Source organism: Cucurbita maxima, unplaced genomic scaffold (assembly GCF_002738345.1).
Source record: "Cucurbita maxima cultivar Rimu unplaced genomic scaffold, Cmax_1.0 Cma_Scf00041, whole genome shotgun sequence".
Taxonomy (NCBI): domain Eukaryota; kingdom Viridiplantae; phylum Streptophyta; class Magnoliopsida; order Cucurbitales; family Cucurbitaceae; genus Cucurbita; species Cucurbita maxima.
The window spans coordinates 1,149,549-1,160,798 of NW_019272057.1; the positions used below are offsets into that span (position 1 = coordinate 1,149,549).

The following is an 11,250-nucleotide window of genomic DNA, read 5'->3' on the forward strand; positions in this document are numbered from 1 at the left end:
TTTTTTGTCTTGTTTTAGTTTTCAACAGATTTGTTCATAGAAAATTGTTGTGTCGTGTCACTTTTTTTTAGTTAAATCTCTACTTCTATAATACATAATAATAATGTGATTTATAATTTAATAAATTAATATAAAATAAATTGAATTGTGTCACGTGCATAGGGGGGAGTGTATAAAGTTTTTGATGGAATAATAATGAGGATTAAATTAAATTATAATGAACATTAGAGTGAAATTACCATCATACCCCCATTTCCATTATAATATTCTGGGTCCTCTTCCATTTTTGTCGAAAAAATTATTGAGTATGTTTTTTTTTTTTTTTTTATTTCAGTCTTAAATTATGAACCGTTGGATTTAGATCTCAAAATCTGCATGATTTTTAATAAGTATTAATTTAAATTTCTCCGCCAATTGGTAAATATTTTAATGGATGGAAAAAGTTTGTTGCCGCCGTCACCATGCATTTTGTAATACTCTCTCCGTCACCACCAACCACCGGTTCCGTCTCATTGATTGTTTGCATTCCTACAAATTCCATGGCGGAACTCCATTGCGTCCTGAGATAGAGATAGAGATTGAGATAGAGAGCCATGGAGATGAACGAAAGCCAGCACTGGAACATCCACGGGAACGAGGAGCTCAACAAATCCTCCGTTTCAGTCCGTGGTACTCTTAATCTCATCTCTACTTATCTCAATACTGATGATCATCGTCCGGTTATTGCTTTTGGCCGTGCCGATCCTTCTTCCTACCCTAGCTTTCGGACTTCTTCTTCCATTGTTGAAGCCCTTGTTGATGCTGTTCAATCGCGGAACTTCAACTCTTATCCTTCCACGCAGGGTGTTCTTTCTGCTAGGAGGTAATGTAACTCACTCTCGTCGCTTTTATGTGTGCGAATCAGTATTTCATTTGGCTTTTTAGTTAGTAATTTCTCTGCGGCTTCTGTAGTTGTTGTGATTTTCTGTTTCTGTTTCTGTTTGCTGAAAGATTTCTTTCGGATTCGGCGACGTTTTGCTAAGAAAATGCTGAAAAATGGATCTAAACACCTTGTTTTGTCGACGTAGAAGTGTTGGGAGAAAACTAATACACGCAAGCAACAAAGAAACATAAAGTATTTATTTCCAGACAAGTTTGAGATAGAATAGGAAAACTTCACTGAAAGGGACTATATTCAATTTATGTAACTGTAGGTTCTATTCAAATCTAAAAAAAATTACAGAAAACCTTAAACTTACCTACAAACTAACACTTGAGCGGGTTTCACTTATTAGAATTTTCACGCGTGCATCTGAGAAAGGAGTTGATCCTCCTAGTGTGGAGATTCTTGTAGCAACTCTTTTATCTTTTTGACAGCATCGAGATGCTCTCTCAATGTTTCGACACTGTTCTTTCGAGTCAACTAGCTTTTTTAGCGGTTCTGTTGCCGCATAAATCAACAATAACTTCTTTAGATCTCAAACCCAACCAATACCAAATGATTATGGAACCATAAAAGTAAAACTCGGATTACTTTGTCTACTTCTTTTTTCTCTGTTGGGATTCAAAACATATGACATTTAGATAGGATAAAGCCTCATCAATTTAGCCAAAAAGATACAAAAAAAGACGCCAGGAATTCTAGAACGAACTTGTTAAGCTGCTAACCAAGTGCCTGTAATCTTCCAAGAATAAATTAAGGTTCTGTAAAGTAATTTGAAGTAGACTGAAGTCTTAATTTTGTGACTGACTTGTGTCGGTGAAACTTGAGTTCAACTTAAAAGTTCAATTTCATTAAAATACTTCTCTTAAATTCGACACGACTATTTTTCTTTTGAAGTGGATATTGCATGAACAAGCCAGCTCGATTAGATACTCAGCCAGATTCTTCAACCACTTGGGGCTGCCTGCCTGCAGTCCTATCAGTATCGTAAACAACAACAAAAAGGCCTCAATTTCATCTTAAACAGAGAACAGTAGAAAGAAAACGTGTAAAAATTTGAAATGGCCTTTCCCCGAAATCATGAATAAAGCATCTTTAGGCTAGCAGAACAAGCACGCAAGTGTTGGGTTTGCTTCTATGTTTCCTAGTCTGCGTGCACGCGTCCAGAGCTCTATTCCATCAACGCTGCAGACAAAGTTCATATCTTTGTCAATGGCGGTGGACTCACTTTTAAACATGTCTGAAGTCTATACTCTCGACGCGTGCATTTTTTTTATGGGAATGATTACTGATATCTAAATTCAAATGGACTATTAACCCAATGTTTTAAAAGTCAGTGCTTGGACATCAAGTTTTGTATTCAGAATGGAAGAGCATTGCTTATGACAAGGCTTGAACTTGATATGTTTTTCTTTTCCTAGTGCAGGGCATTGGCCGAGTATTATTCCAGGGGTCTGCCATACCAGTTATCCTCTGATGAAGTATTTATCACTACTGGTTGCACACAAGCCATTGAAGTCATAATATCTGTACTAGCTCGCCCTGGTGCCAACATCCTGCTTCCTAGACCAGCTTACCCGCATTATGAAGCGAGAGCAAACTTTGGACACCTTGAAGTTCGCAATTTTGATCTCATACCAGAAAAGAGCTGGGAGGTTGACCTTGAAGTTGTCAAAGCTCTAGCAGATAACAATACCGTTGCTATAGTTATTATCAATCCCAACAACCCTTGCGGCAGTGTCTACACGTACCAGCATCTGAAAGAGGTAATAGCTTATATGCAATGTTGATTCAGATTATCTGTAGTTCCTTTTAAAGCTTTTTCTTGTGGTTGTTGAATTTAGATTGCAGAAACAGCAAGGAAACTTGGGATTTTTGTGATCTCTGATGAAGTTTATGCACACATGGTGTTTGGGAAGAAGCCCTTTGTGCCGATGGGCGAGTTTGGATCCATTGCGCCGGTGCTAACCCTTGGATCTCTATCGAAGAAATGGTCTGTTCCTGGTTGGAGATTGGGCTGGATTTTAACTACTGATCCTAATGGCATCCTGAAAAAACATGGGGTTTGTTCAAATTCTCTTCTTTTTTCTTTTTTCCTTTTGTTAGTATATCACACATGTTGTAAGTTGTCATGAAATAAAAAAGGTTATGAATTAAATGAGATTTATAGACCAAAATAAATGAGAATATGAACCATCAACAGGTATGTACTAAATGACAGTTAAGACAATATATCTTCACGACAACTTACAACAACACATATCTTTGTTCTTAGCAGATTCTGGAGAGCATTCAGAACTATAAGGACATTGCCCCCGATCCCCCAACCTGCATCCAGGTGCTCTACGAATGGAGGACTAATATATATTTGAACCTTGACATTATAACTAACCATCCATGATCTTGTTCATTGTTCTAATCAGGGAGCAGTTCCACAAATTCTAGCGAAAACCAGCGACGAATTTGTTTCAGGTCTTCTTGATTTACTGAGAACAAATGCAGATATTTTGTATGAAAAGATCAACGAGATCCCTTGTTTTACCTGCCCAAACAAACCAGAAGGATCAATGCTTGCAATGGTACCATCATTAAACAACATACAAGAACAGGGCTGTGTGTCATTTTCTTTAATGTTCAAATTTTCATTTGAAACAGGTGAAGCTGAATCTAGAACAACTTGAAGGCATCACCGACGACGTAGACTTCTGCAGCAAGGTGGCGAAGGAAGAATCTGTGCTCATTCTTCCAGGTAATCAACAAATTAACACCATTGCCAACTTGAATTTAAATAGAGTTGAGGTAAGTAATTAAAGACATGAATGGCTACAGGTGTTGGCGTTGGGATGAAGAATTGGCTGCGCTTCAGCTTTGGGATGGAGCATTGCTCCATTGAAGATGGCGTGGCAAGGTTGGAAAACTTCTACCGAAGGCATAAGCTTCATTAGACTTCAGTTTTAGCAGAAGTTCCCTTCAACGTTTATGAGATGTTTCAGTGACTAAAATAAATCAGACTATTAGAGGAAAAAATAGCAGGACAAAAATTGTGGATGTTTCTTCAAAAAAAAATAATAATAAATAAATAAATAAAATTTAAAAAAAAAAAAAAAACGTAATTTCTTATATTTTTAATATTTTTTGTTTAAATATTAGGTTAAAATTAGATTACACTAATGAATTAATCGCATTCAAAATTATTTTGTTTTGTTATCTATTATGAAAGAATAAAATAAAATTACTTTTATTATACACAAATTATTCTCGTTAAAATTAGTTTATCTAAAATTAATTTCAAATATATTCCTAATCATACCCTCTATGGCCCAAGTTTATAATGTTGTTGATACTCAAAATACATGACAAATCTGGATGGATCGTACTTTTAATAAGTTTCCATATATATTATTTTTATTGGACATTGTTGCTACTATACATTGAATCCAACTCGAGGTGAGTTGTCACATGCGTGGACTTATCTCCTAAACCGGCTCTGACAATCACTCTTTCAACAACGAGACAATAATTGTACAACATCTGTTATAACATGGGGAGCAAATCGAGAGGTATAAAATCAAATCCAATCTCCCCTTTGAAATTTGTGTTGGAAGATCACTCCTTCGATAAGGAGACAATAATTATGCAACATCTGTTATAATATTAGAGTAAGCAAGTTGTACAAAATCATATCTAATCTTTCTCTTTAGAATTTGTGAGATTTATCTCCATGAATGCAATCACTATTTAGGAGTGACAGACCATTGAAGCTATATTTGTAGCCATTACGTCCAGTGTCATCCCCTTGGTCACAAAAAAAGAAAATGATCCGATCGGAGCTGACAGAGGAGCAGTGGAAGTTCAAGGGCAACGAGGAGCTAAACAAGTCGTCCATTTCAGTGCGTGGAACTCTCAGCCTTCTGAGTAAGCATCTCAATGCCGACGACCCTCGCCCCGTCGTCCCTTTCGGCCTTGCCGACCCCTCCGTCTACTCCTCCTTTCGCACTTCTCCCTCATTTGTCCAACCTCTCGTCGATGCCGTCAACTCCGGCAGTTTCAACTCTTATCCTTCTTCCCATGGCATTCTTCCTGCTCGAACGTAAGTAATTACGAGTATTTTTAACATATTTTATCTTATTATCACATAGAATTGCTTCCAACACGATGAAATTGCTGTTTATTTATATTATATTTAATTGTTATATATGGAAAATAGATCTATTTATAATAAAAAGTTAGTAGAGCTAATATAAATAATTAAATTATGTACGGTAAATTGAACTATATATTTAATTAATGCCGTGCTTTAAAAATATATTTTCTCTCACATTTTTTCATTTATTTTTTATATTCATTTTTAGAATCAAATCCAAATTAATTAAGGAGGTGTATAAACTTTTCTAAAAAATTGAGCTAAATTTGAAATAAATAAAAATATGGGTTAAAATTAAAATTTTCAGGGCATTGGCAAAATATATTTCAAAGAATCTGGCGTACCAATTATCCCCGGAACAAGTATTTCTCACAATTGGTTGCTCGCAAGCCATTGAAGCCATAATCTCTGTTCTATCTCGCCCTGCCGCTAATATCCTTCTTCCTCGACCCTCCTTCCCGCTCTATAAATCCCGAGCCGATTTTCAGCGCCTTGAAGTTCGCCATTTTGATCTCATTCCCGAGAAGGGTTGGGAGGTTGACCTAGAAGCCATTCAAGCTCTTGCCGATCACAATACTGTCGCCATTGTCGTTATCAATCCCAACAATCCCTGTGGGAGCGTTTATACCTACCACCATCTGAAACAGGTAAGAAATGTTGATTGTTTTAGACGTTTACTCCATTTTCTCTGCTGGTGGATATTACATTTTCTTCTGATTAATGGATTTAGATTGCGGAAACTGCTAGGAAACTTGGGGTTTTTGTGATATCTGATGAGGTTTATGCGCATATGGCGTTTGGGGAGAAACCGTTTGTTCCTATGGGCGAGTTCGGATCCATTGCCCCGGTGCTGACCCTTGGATCTCTTTCAAAGAGATGGTCTGTTCCTGGTTGGAGATTGGGTTGGATTGTCATCACTGATCCTCATCGCACTCTGGAAAAACATGGGGTTTGTTCTAATTTTCAAATTCTTTTCTCTTGTTCATTTTTTAATGATCTTATATTTATATTGAGACGTGTTTGGCACACATTTCAAGTGTTTTTAGATGCTCAAAATATTATGTTAAAAGAAATTCGTACTGTTTGGTTAAAAATTGAGAGTTTCATATGAAGATTTCTAGCACAAGCATTAGTTTGGACTTGTTCATTGAGACATAAAAAGAACTCTTCTAAAGAAGTTGGTTCTTATTTGGTTGAAGTAAGTACAATTAGTTTGATTCGAAACTAAGGTTCCTAACAAAAAAAAAAAAAAATTGTGTTAATACACATAGAGTCGTTCTTGACAAAATATTAGAAGAGTATGATTCTACGTCCGAAAGGTACATAGATGATAGAGCTTTAAATACCAAAAAAAAAAAAGTCCATAGAGAGAACTTTGTAGGATTGTAATAGAAGTTTTGTTTTAAAGTAGATTCTTATGTTTTTTAGTTTTCTACTTATTCCTTGGTGTAACTGTCCAAGTCCACTGTTTGCATATATTCTCTTCTTTAGGCTTTTCTTTTCGGACTTCCCTTCAAAGTATTTGGGTTTTTCCTTATGGGCTTCCTAATTATACATCTACCAGGGATAGGTTTCCACACCTTTATAAAAGGTGTTTCGTTCTCCTCCCCAATTGATCTGGAATATCACACTACGATACAAGTGGGAGTTTTCTTTGAATCGATGAGTGTTTCACTAAAATACTCGTTCCTTTGACTTGGGGCTGACAATCACTTTGAATGCTTTTAGTTTACACGTTATTCATTTGTTGAGTATCACATCCATCTTATTCTTAGCAGATTGTGGAAAGCATCAGGAACTATCTGAACATCACCCCCAGCCCACCGACCTTCATTCAGGTGCTCAAATTACACTTTCTTCCCGTGAATGAATGCATATTTTCAACCTTGACACATTATACAACTAACAATCCTAGTTATTCAGGCAGCACTTCCACAAATTCTTGCACAACCCAGCGATGAATTCTTCTCAGATCTTCTTGGTTTGCTGAGAGAAAATGCTAACATTTTGTATGAGAAGATCAATGAGATCCCTTGCTTTACTTGCCCAAACAGACCAGAAGGATCAATGCTTGCAATGGTACCATCATTAAAGCTAAGAACATACATGAACAGGGTTCTTCCTGTCAAGGGAATGCTCTGTTTTCTAATGGGTCAAGTTTTAATTTGAAACAGGTGAAGCTCAATCTAGAACAGCTTGAAGGCGTCAGTGATGATTTAGACTTCTGTAACAAGGTGGCTAAGGAAGAATCTGTGCTCATTATCCCAGGTGGTTACCAACCTGAACACCTTCGATATTAACATTCCACCTCGGTTGGGGAGGAGAACGAAACACTTTTTATAAGTGTGTGGAAACCTCTCCCTAGCATACGCGTTTTAAATACTTTGAGAGGAAGCCCAAAAGGGAGAGCTCAAAAAGGACAATATCTGTCAGCGATAGGCTTTGTCCTTTACAATTAAAAGCGTGGAAGTTATTAATGAAATTATTGGGCACAGGTAGTGCTGTAGGGATGAAGAACTGGCTGCGGTTGAGCTTTGGCATTGAGCGCTGTTCCATTGAAGATGGTGCGGCGAGGTTGAAAGCCTTCTATGAGAGGCATGCAAGACCCAACAACCCTGCTGCTTCCCCACTTGTTGAATAAGACCCAACAACCCTGCTGCTTCCCCACTTGTTGAATAAGACCTATTTCGGGTCGGGTTGGATAGTCATTCGGTCTATGATGATTCGATTGATGCTTCCTGGGGGCAATAATGTCTTTGAGAATGCCTATAATATTTAAATATAAAAAAACTAATTACAATAAAATCTCGGGCTCTATAGATTTAAAATTTAGGGATTTATTAATTATTTATTAGAAAAAAAATTAAAATTAAATGTAGGTACTGGAAATTTTTATGTGCAGCCATTTTTTAAGATATATGGACTTATTTGATGCAAAACATACAACTTTAGGGACTAAATTGTAATTTGAGTAAAGAATTACATTCTTATTATTATTACTCGAGAATCGTACAAAAATGAATATATATTAAAACTCATAATTATTTTTATAATTTTATTTTTAAAAATCTTATTTATGTTCTCTAATTTCCGTCAAATTATATATATAAATTGATTGATTAATTAATTTTAGAGGAACGAGAATTAACCTAAATTATAAAATTTACATTTATGTAAATGAAATCTAAGTTTAATCCAATTATATTTATAATTGCGAGACCTGACAAAGAAAATTCTTTAAATTATTCCAATTATAAAAATAAAAAAAAATGTTACCGTTGGAAAATTTGAAAATTTGAAAAAAAAAAAAAGAAAAGACAAAGTGAAACGGTGTCGTATTAGAATTGCCTCCAACGGCACGATGAGGTTCAGTGGGTGGGCGGGCACTAGCAAGATCTCCCTTTTACAGAGTTCTTCCTTCAAAATCAAAATCAAAATCGAAACTCCATCAGTTCTCAAAATCTAAGACCCTCTGATCGTTACGATTCAGAAGTAAATTGTTTGAATCTTCTCCATGGATTTCACTCCTCCATCTCACAGATCCGAGCCTCGATCTCGCACAAAATCAGCCTCTCGCCTCGCAATCGAAGGCGACGAAATACCCCATTTCTCCGTCGACGCCATCTCTTCGCCGCCCAAGAAATCCCCTTCACCTTCCATACAAGACCTTTTGCTTCTCTCTCCTTCCACTCTCAGAAAATCCAGGTCTCGTCTCGTGGATCGCTTCGAAATGAACGACGAGGTTACAGACGCCGCCGCCGCCGCACGCAGAAGGTGTAAAACTCGCGGCCCCCAAATAGGTTGTGCTTCTCCGAGGAGCGTGAGAAGGTCTAGAAGACGATCGGAAATGGAGATAAGAGAAGAGAAGGATTTGTGTTTGGCGGAAGAGTTCGTGAAGGCTAGAAAACGAAGGCCGAGTGGGAGATCGAAGAAGGAGAAGCTGAGTTTGGTTCCAGTTCCAACGTCGCCGATAAATTCAACTCCAAGTAATTCCAAGATTTCTCTATTCTCTTTTACTTGATTTTCTCGATTGATTTGCGTTCTTCTCTGTGTTCTGATTTGGCTCGTATGTGTACTATAGAACTTGATAATGATGAGAATGGTAATCTGGATCGAATTGGGCAACTCATAACTGATCTGATCATGTGGAAAGATGCGACGAAATCCAGCCTTTGGTTTGGATTTGGCTCTTTGTTTTTCTTATCCTCTTGCTTTGCAAGAGGAGCTAGCTTCAGGTCTGGCTCTCTAATCCTTAATCATTGTAGCTTTCTACAAGTATATGATCATTCAAGAACAGTTCTAATACCGATAATTACAGCATTTTCTCAGCGATTTCCCAGCTTGGACTTCTGTTTTTGGGTCTTGCATTTGTCTCCAATTCAATCTGTCGAAGGTACAGTTTCTTGACTATAATCAATCGCATCAAAACCCCACCAATCTTCGTTCTTGATTGAATATATGAATTTGTAGGAACAATGTGGAAAGGAAACATAACGATTTCAAGCTTAAAGAAGATGACATCCTACGCATGGCGAAATTGATTCTTCCAGCTGCAAACTTCGCCATTGCTAAGATAAGGGAGCTTTTCTGTGGAGAGGCAGAGATGACCCTGAAAGTAACCACAAAACTCCTCATCTTTGATCATTCAATAATGTCTATTAACCAATCATTTGAACGCTTAAATGATCCAAAACTTTCTGGGATTGCAGGTAGCTCCATTCCTCATTTTAGGAGCTGAGTATGGACATCTTATTACACTTAGAAGACTTTGTGCAATTGGTATAAACTATAACAGAGTCCATTTCAAAACTTGCTTAGAATTCTCTATTGATTTAACCTCCTCCATATGCATACAGGGTTCTTTACCAGTTTCTCTGTGCCAAAGCTATACTCATGTTACCAAATTCAGATTAACAGCAAAGGTAAATAGAAATTCTAGGAACACCCACTTAACAACATTGCTGCTTCTGCATTTTGTATTGTAATATGATGCTGATGAAAATCATGGGGTTCGAGTTTTTATAGTTGATGTCGTGAAGCGACGGTTGTTTGAAGCATGGAAAGCTTGCTCACATAAGAAGGTTGTGGTAGGATCAGCAGCCACAGTGTTTTGGAACCTTTCTTCCCTAAAGACACGAATTTTCACAGGTGAAATTCTTTGAGATGTTGTCAATGTGTTCATTTTCCATTCAGGAAACAATGATTGTTAAGCTGTGTAAGATTTTTTTTTGTTGCAGCTTTCATAGCTGTAGTTATAGTTCGATACTGCCGGCAATTTATAGTGCTGGCACCGGAAGTTGTACAAGCACAAGAAGAGGAGAACCAGGCGGTGGTTCTGGTAGAAGGGAAGGAGGAGGAGGAGGAGGAGGAGGAGGAGGAGGAGCAGAAGCAGGCTCTGGTGGTGGCGGAAGCCCATGGCCAGCCTTGATTTTGGCTTTATCATATTGTAATAATAGAAATGGCTGTGTGTTGTGTTCGAGCTTAAATTTCATCGATTGATTCAAACAAACATCTTGTGCTCAGATCAGCAGAAGCTGTACTCTGTCTAAGAAAAGGAAAAGTTCTACAGATCAACGAGTATGAAATGAATGGTCGGTAAGGATCATCTTAACGAGTCTCGTTTATTGATACTCGATCACTTTATTTGTTTATGTAAAAAGCAAAGCTCTATTTATTCATATTTTGTTTTAATGAATTGAGAGTCGAGAGCAAGTAATAAATTTCTTGATATTTTTCCATTTCATGAAGCTTTTTTTGTTCTTTTATTTCTATTCAACTACATACAAATAGTTATATTATTTTAATTTAAGGGATAGTGGAACTTGAAATCGTCTTTGAATAAATAGAAAAAAAAATGGATCGATATTGATCCAAAGTAGTTTTTTCTTTTCTGATACACAAAGTATCAAATTATTACCAAGGAAACACACCATTTTGCACTTACTTCAACAACGGAAGCATAGGTTCCTTGGATAGAAAAGAATCGAAAGAACGCAATCTTAATGTCCTACTACATTTAGTAATTCTTGAACTATTTCTTCTGAAGCTTAGGTATTTCAATCGCAATAACAAATTCTTGAACTATTTCTTCTGAAGATAGGTATTTCAATCGCAATACCAGAAGGGTGTGTTTTTTCTCCTTTCCTCAGAAAAAAAAATCACTCAATTTTGTTAGACAGTTGAG

The 11,250-nt window shown here is 36.9% G+C and overlaps 3 protein-coding genes across 5 annotated transcripts; all 3 read left to right on the plus strand.

Moving 5' to 3' along the window:
• Positions 1 to 442: 442 nt before the first annotated feature.
• Positions 443 to 3,949, plus strand: LOC111469691 (tyrosine aminotransferase-like). Its single transcript, XM_023115065.1, has 7 exons — positions 443 to 862; positions 2,349 to 2,688; positions 2,767 to 2,985; positions 3,201 to 3,260; positions 3,346 to 3,501; positions 3,578 to 3,671; positions 3,752 to 3,949. The coding sequence occupies exons 1-7, from the start codon at positions 594 to 596 to the stop codon at positions 3,865 to 3,867; spliced, it is 1,254 nt and encodes a 417-aa protein (XP_022970833.1). The 5' UTR covers positions 443 to 593; the 3' UTR covers positions 3,868 to 3,949.
• A 773-nt stretch (positions 3,950 to 4,722) lies between these two features.
• On the plus strand, positions 4,723 to 7,871 carry LOC111469919 (tyrosine aminotransferase-like). Of its 3 annotated transcripts, none has more exons than XM_023115388.1 (8): positions 4,723 to 5,012; positions 5,374 to 5,713; positions 5,797 to 6,015; positions 6,845 to 6,904; positions 6,990 to 7,145; positions 7,241 to 7,334; positions 7,562 to 7,710; positions 7,749 to 7,871. In XM_023115388.1, the coding sequence occupies exons 1-7, from the start codon at positions 4,738 to 4,740 to the stop codon at positions 7,705 to 7,707; spliced, it is 1,290 nt and encodes a 429-aa protein (XP_022971156.1). In that variant the 5' UTR covers positions 4,723 to 4,737; the 3' UTR covers positions 7,708 to 7,710; positions 7,749 to 7,871. The 3 variants fall into 3 exon arrangements, with proteins under 3 accessions (XP_022971156.1, XP_022971158.1, XP_022971157.1); XM_023115390.1 differs by having other exon boundaries at positions 7,562 to 7,691; positions 7,729 to 7,871; XM_023115389.1 differs by having other exon boundaries at positions 7,562 to 7,667; positions 7,706 to 7,871.
• Positions 7,872 to 8,451: 580 nt separating this feature from the next.
• On the plus strand, positions 8,452 to 10,794 carry LOC111469924 (reticulon-like protein B17). Its single transcript, XM_023115395.1, has 8 exons — positions 8,452 to 9,052; positions 9,148 to 9,301; positions 9,385 to 9,459; positions 9,537 to 9,681; positions 9,776 to 9,845; positions 9,923 to 9,988; positions 10,092 to 10,214; positions 10,304 to 10,794. The coding sequence occupies exons 1-8, from the start codon at positions 8,581 to 8,583 to the stop codon at positions 10,492 to 10,494; spliced, it is 1,296 nt and encodes a 431-aa protein (XP_022971163.1). The 5' UTR covers positions 8,452 to 8,580; the 3' UTR covers positions 10,495 to 10,794.
• The last annotated feature ends 456 nt before the right edge of the window (positions 10,795 to 11,250 follow it).

Excerpts from the sequence above, each read along its gene's own strand:
- LOC111469691 (XM_023115065.1), top strand. The coding sequence starts at position 594 with ATGGAGATGAACGAAAGCCAGCACTGGAACATCCACGGGAACGAGGAG. Across the intron at positions 863-2,348 it reads GGTGTTCTTTCTGCTAGGAG|GGCATTGGCCGAGTATTATT; the intron begins GTAATGTAACTC and ends TTCCTAGTGCAG. Across the intron at positions 2,986-3,200 it reads GCATCCTGAAAAAACATGGG|ATTCTGGAGAGCATTCAGAA; the intron begins GTTTGTTCAAAT and ends TGTTCTTAGCAG.
- LOC111469919 (XM_023115388.1), top strand. The coding sequence starts at position 4,738 with ATGATCCGATCGGAGCTGACAGAGGAGCAGTGGAAGTTCAAGGGCAAC. Across the intron at positions 6,905-6,989 it reads GCCCACCGACCTTCATTCAG|GCAGCACTTCCACAAATTCT; the intron begins GTGCTCAAATTA and ends CTAGTTATTCAG. Across the intron at positions 7,146-7,240 it reads AAGGATCAATGCTTGCAATG|GTGAAGCTCAATCTAGAACA; the intron begins GTACCATCATTA and ends AATTTGAAACAG.
- LOC111469924 (XM_023115395.1), top strand. The coding sequence starts at position 8,581 with ATGGATTTCACTCCTCCATCTCACAGATCCGAGCCTCGATCTCGCACA. Across the intron at positions 9,053-9,147 it reads GCCGATAAATTCAACTCCAA|AACTTGATAATGATGAGAAT; the intron begins GTAATTCCAAGA and ends TGTGTACTATAG. Across the intron at positions 9,846-9,922 it reads TAGAAGACTTTGTGCAATTG|GGTTCTTTACCAGTTTCTCT; the intron begins GTATAAACTATA and ends ATATGCATACAG.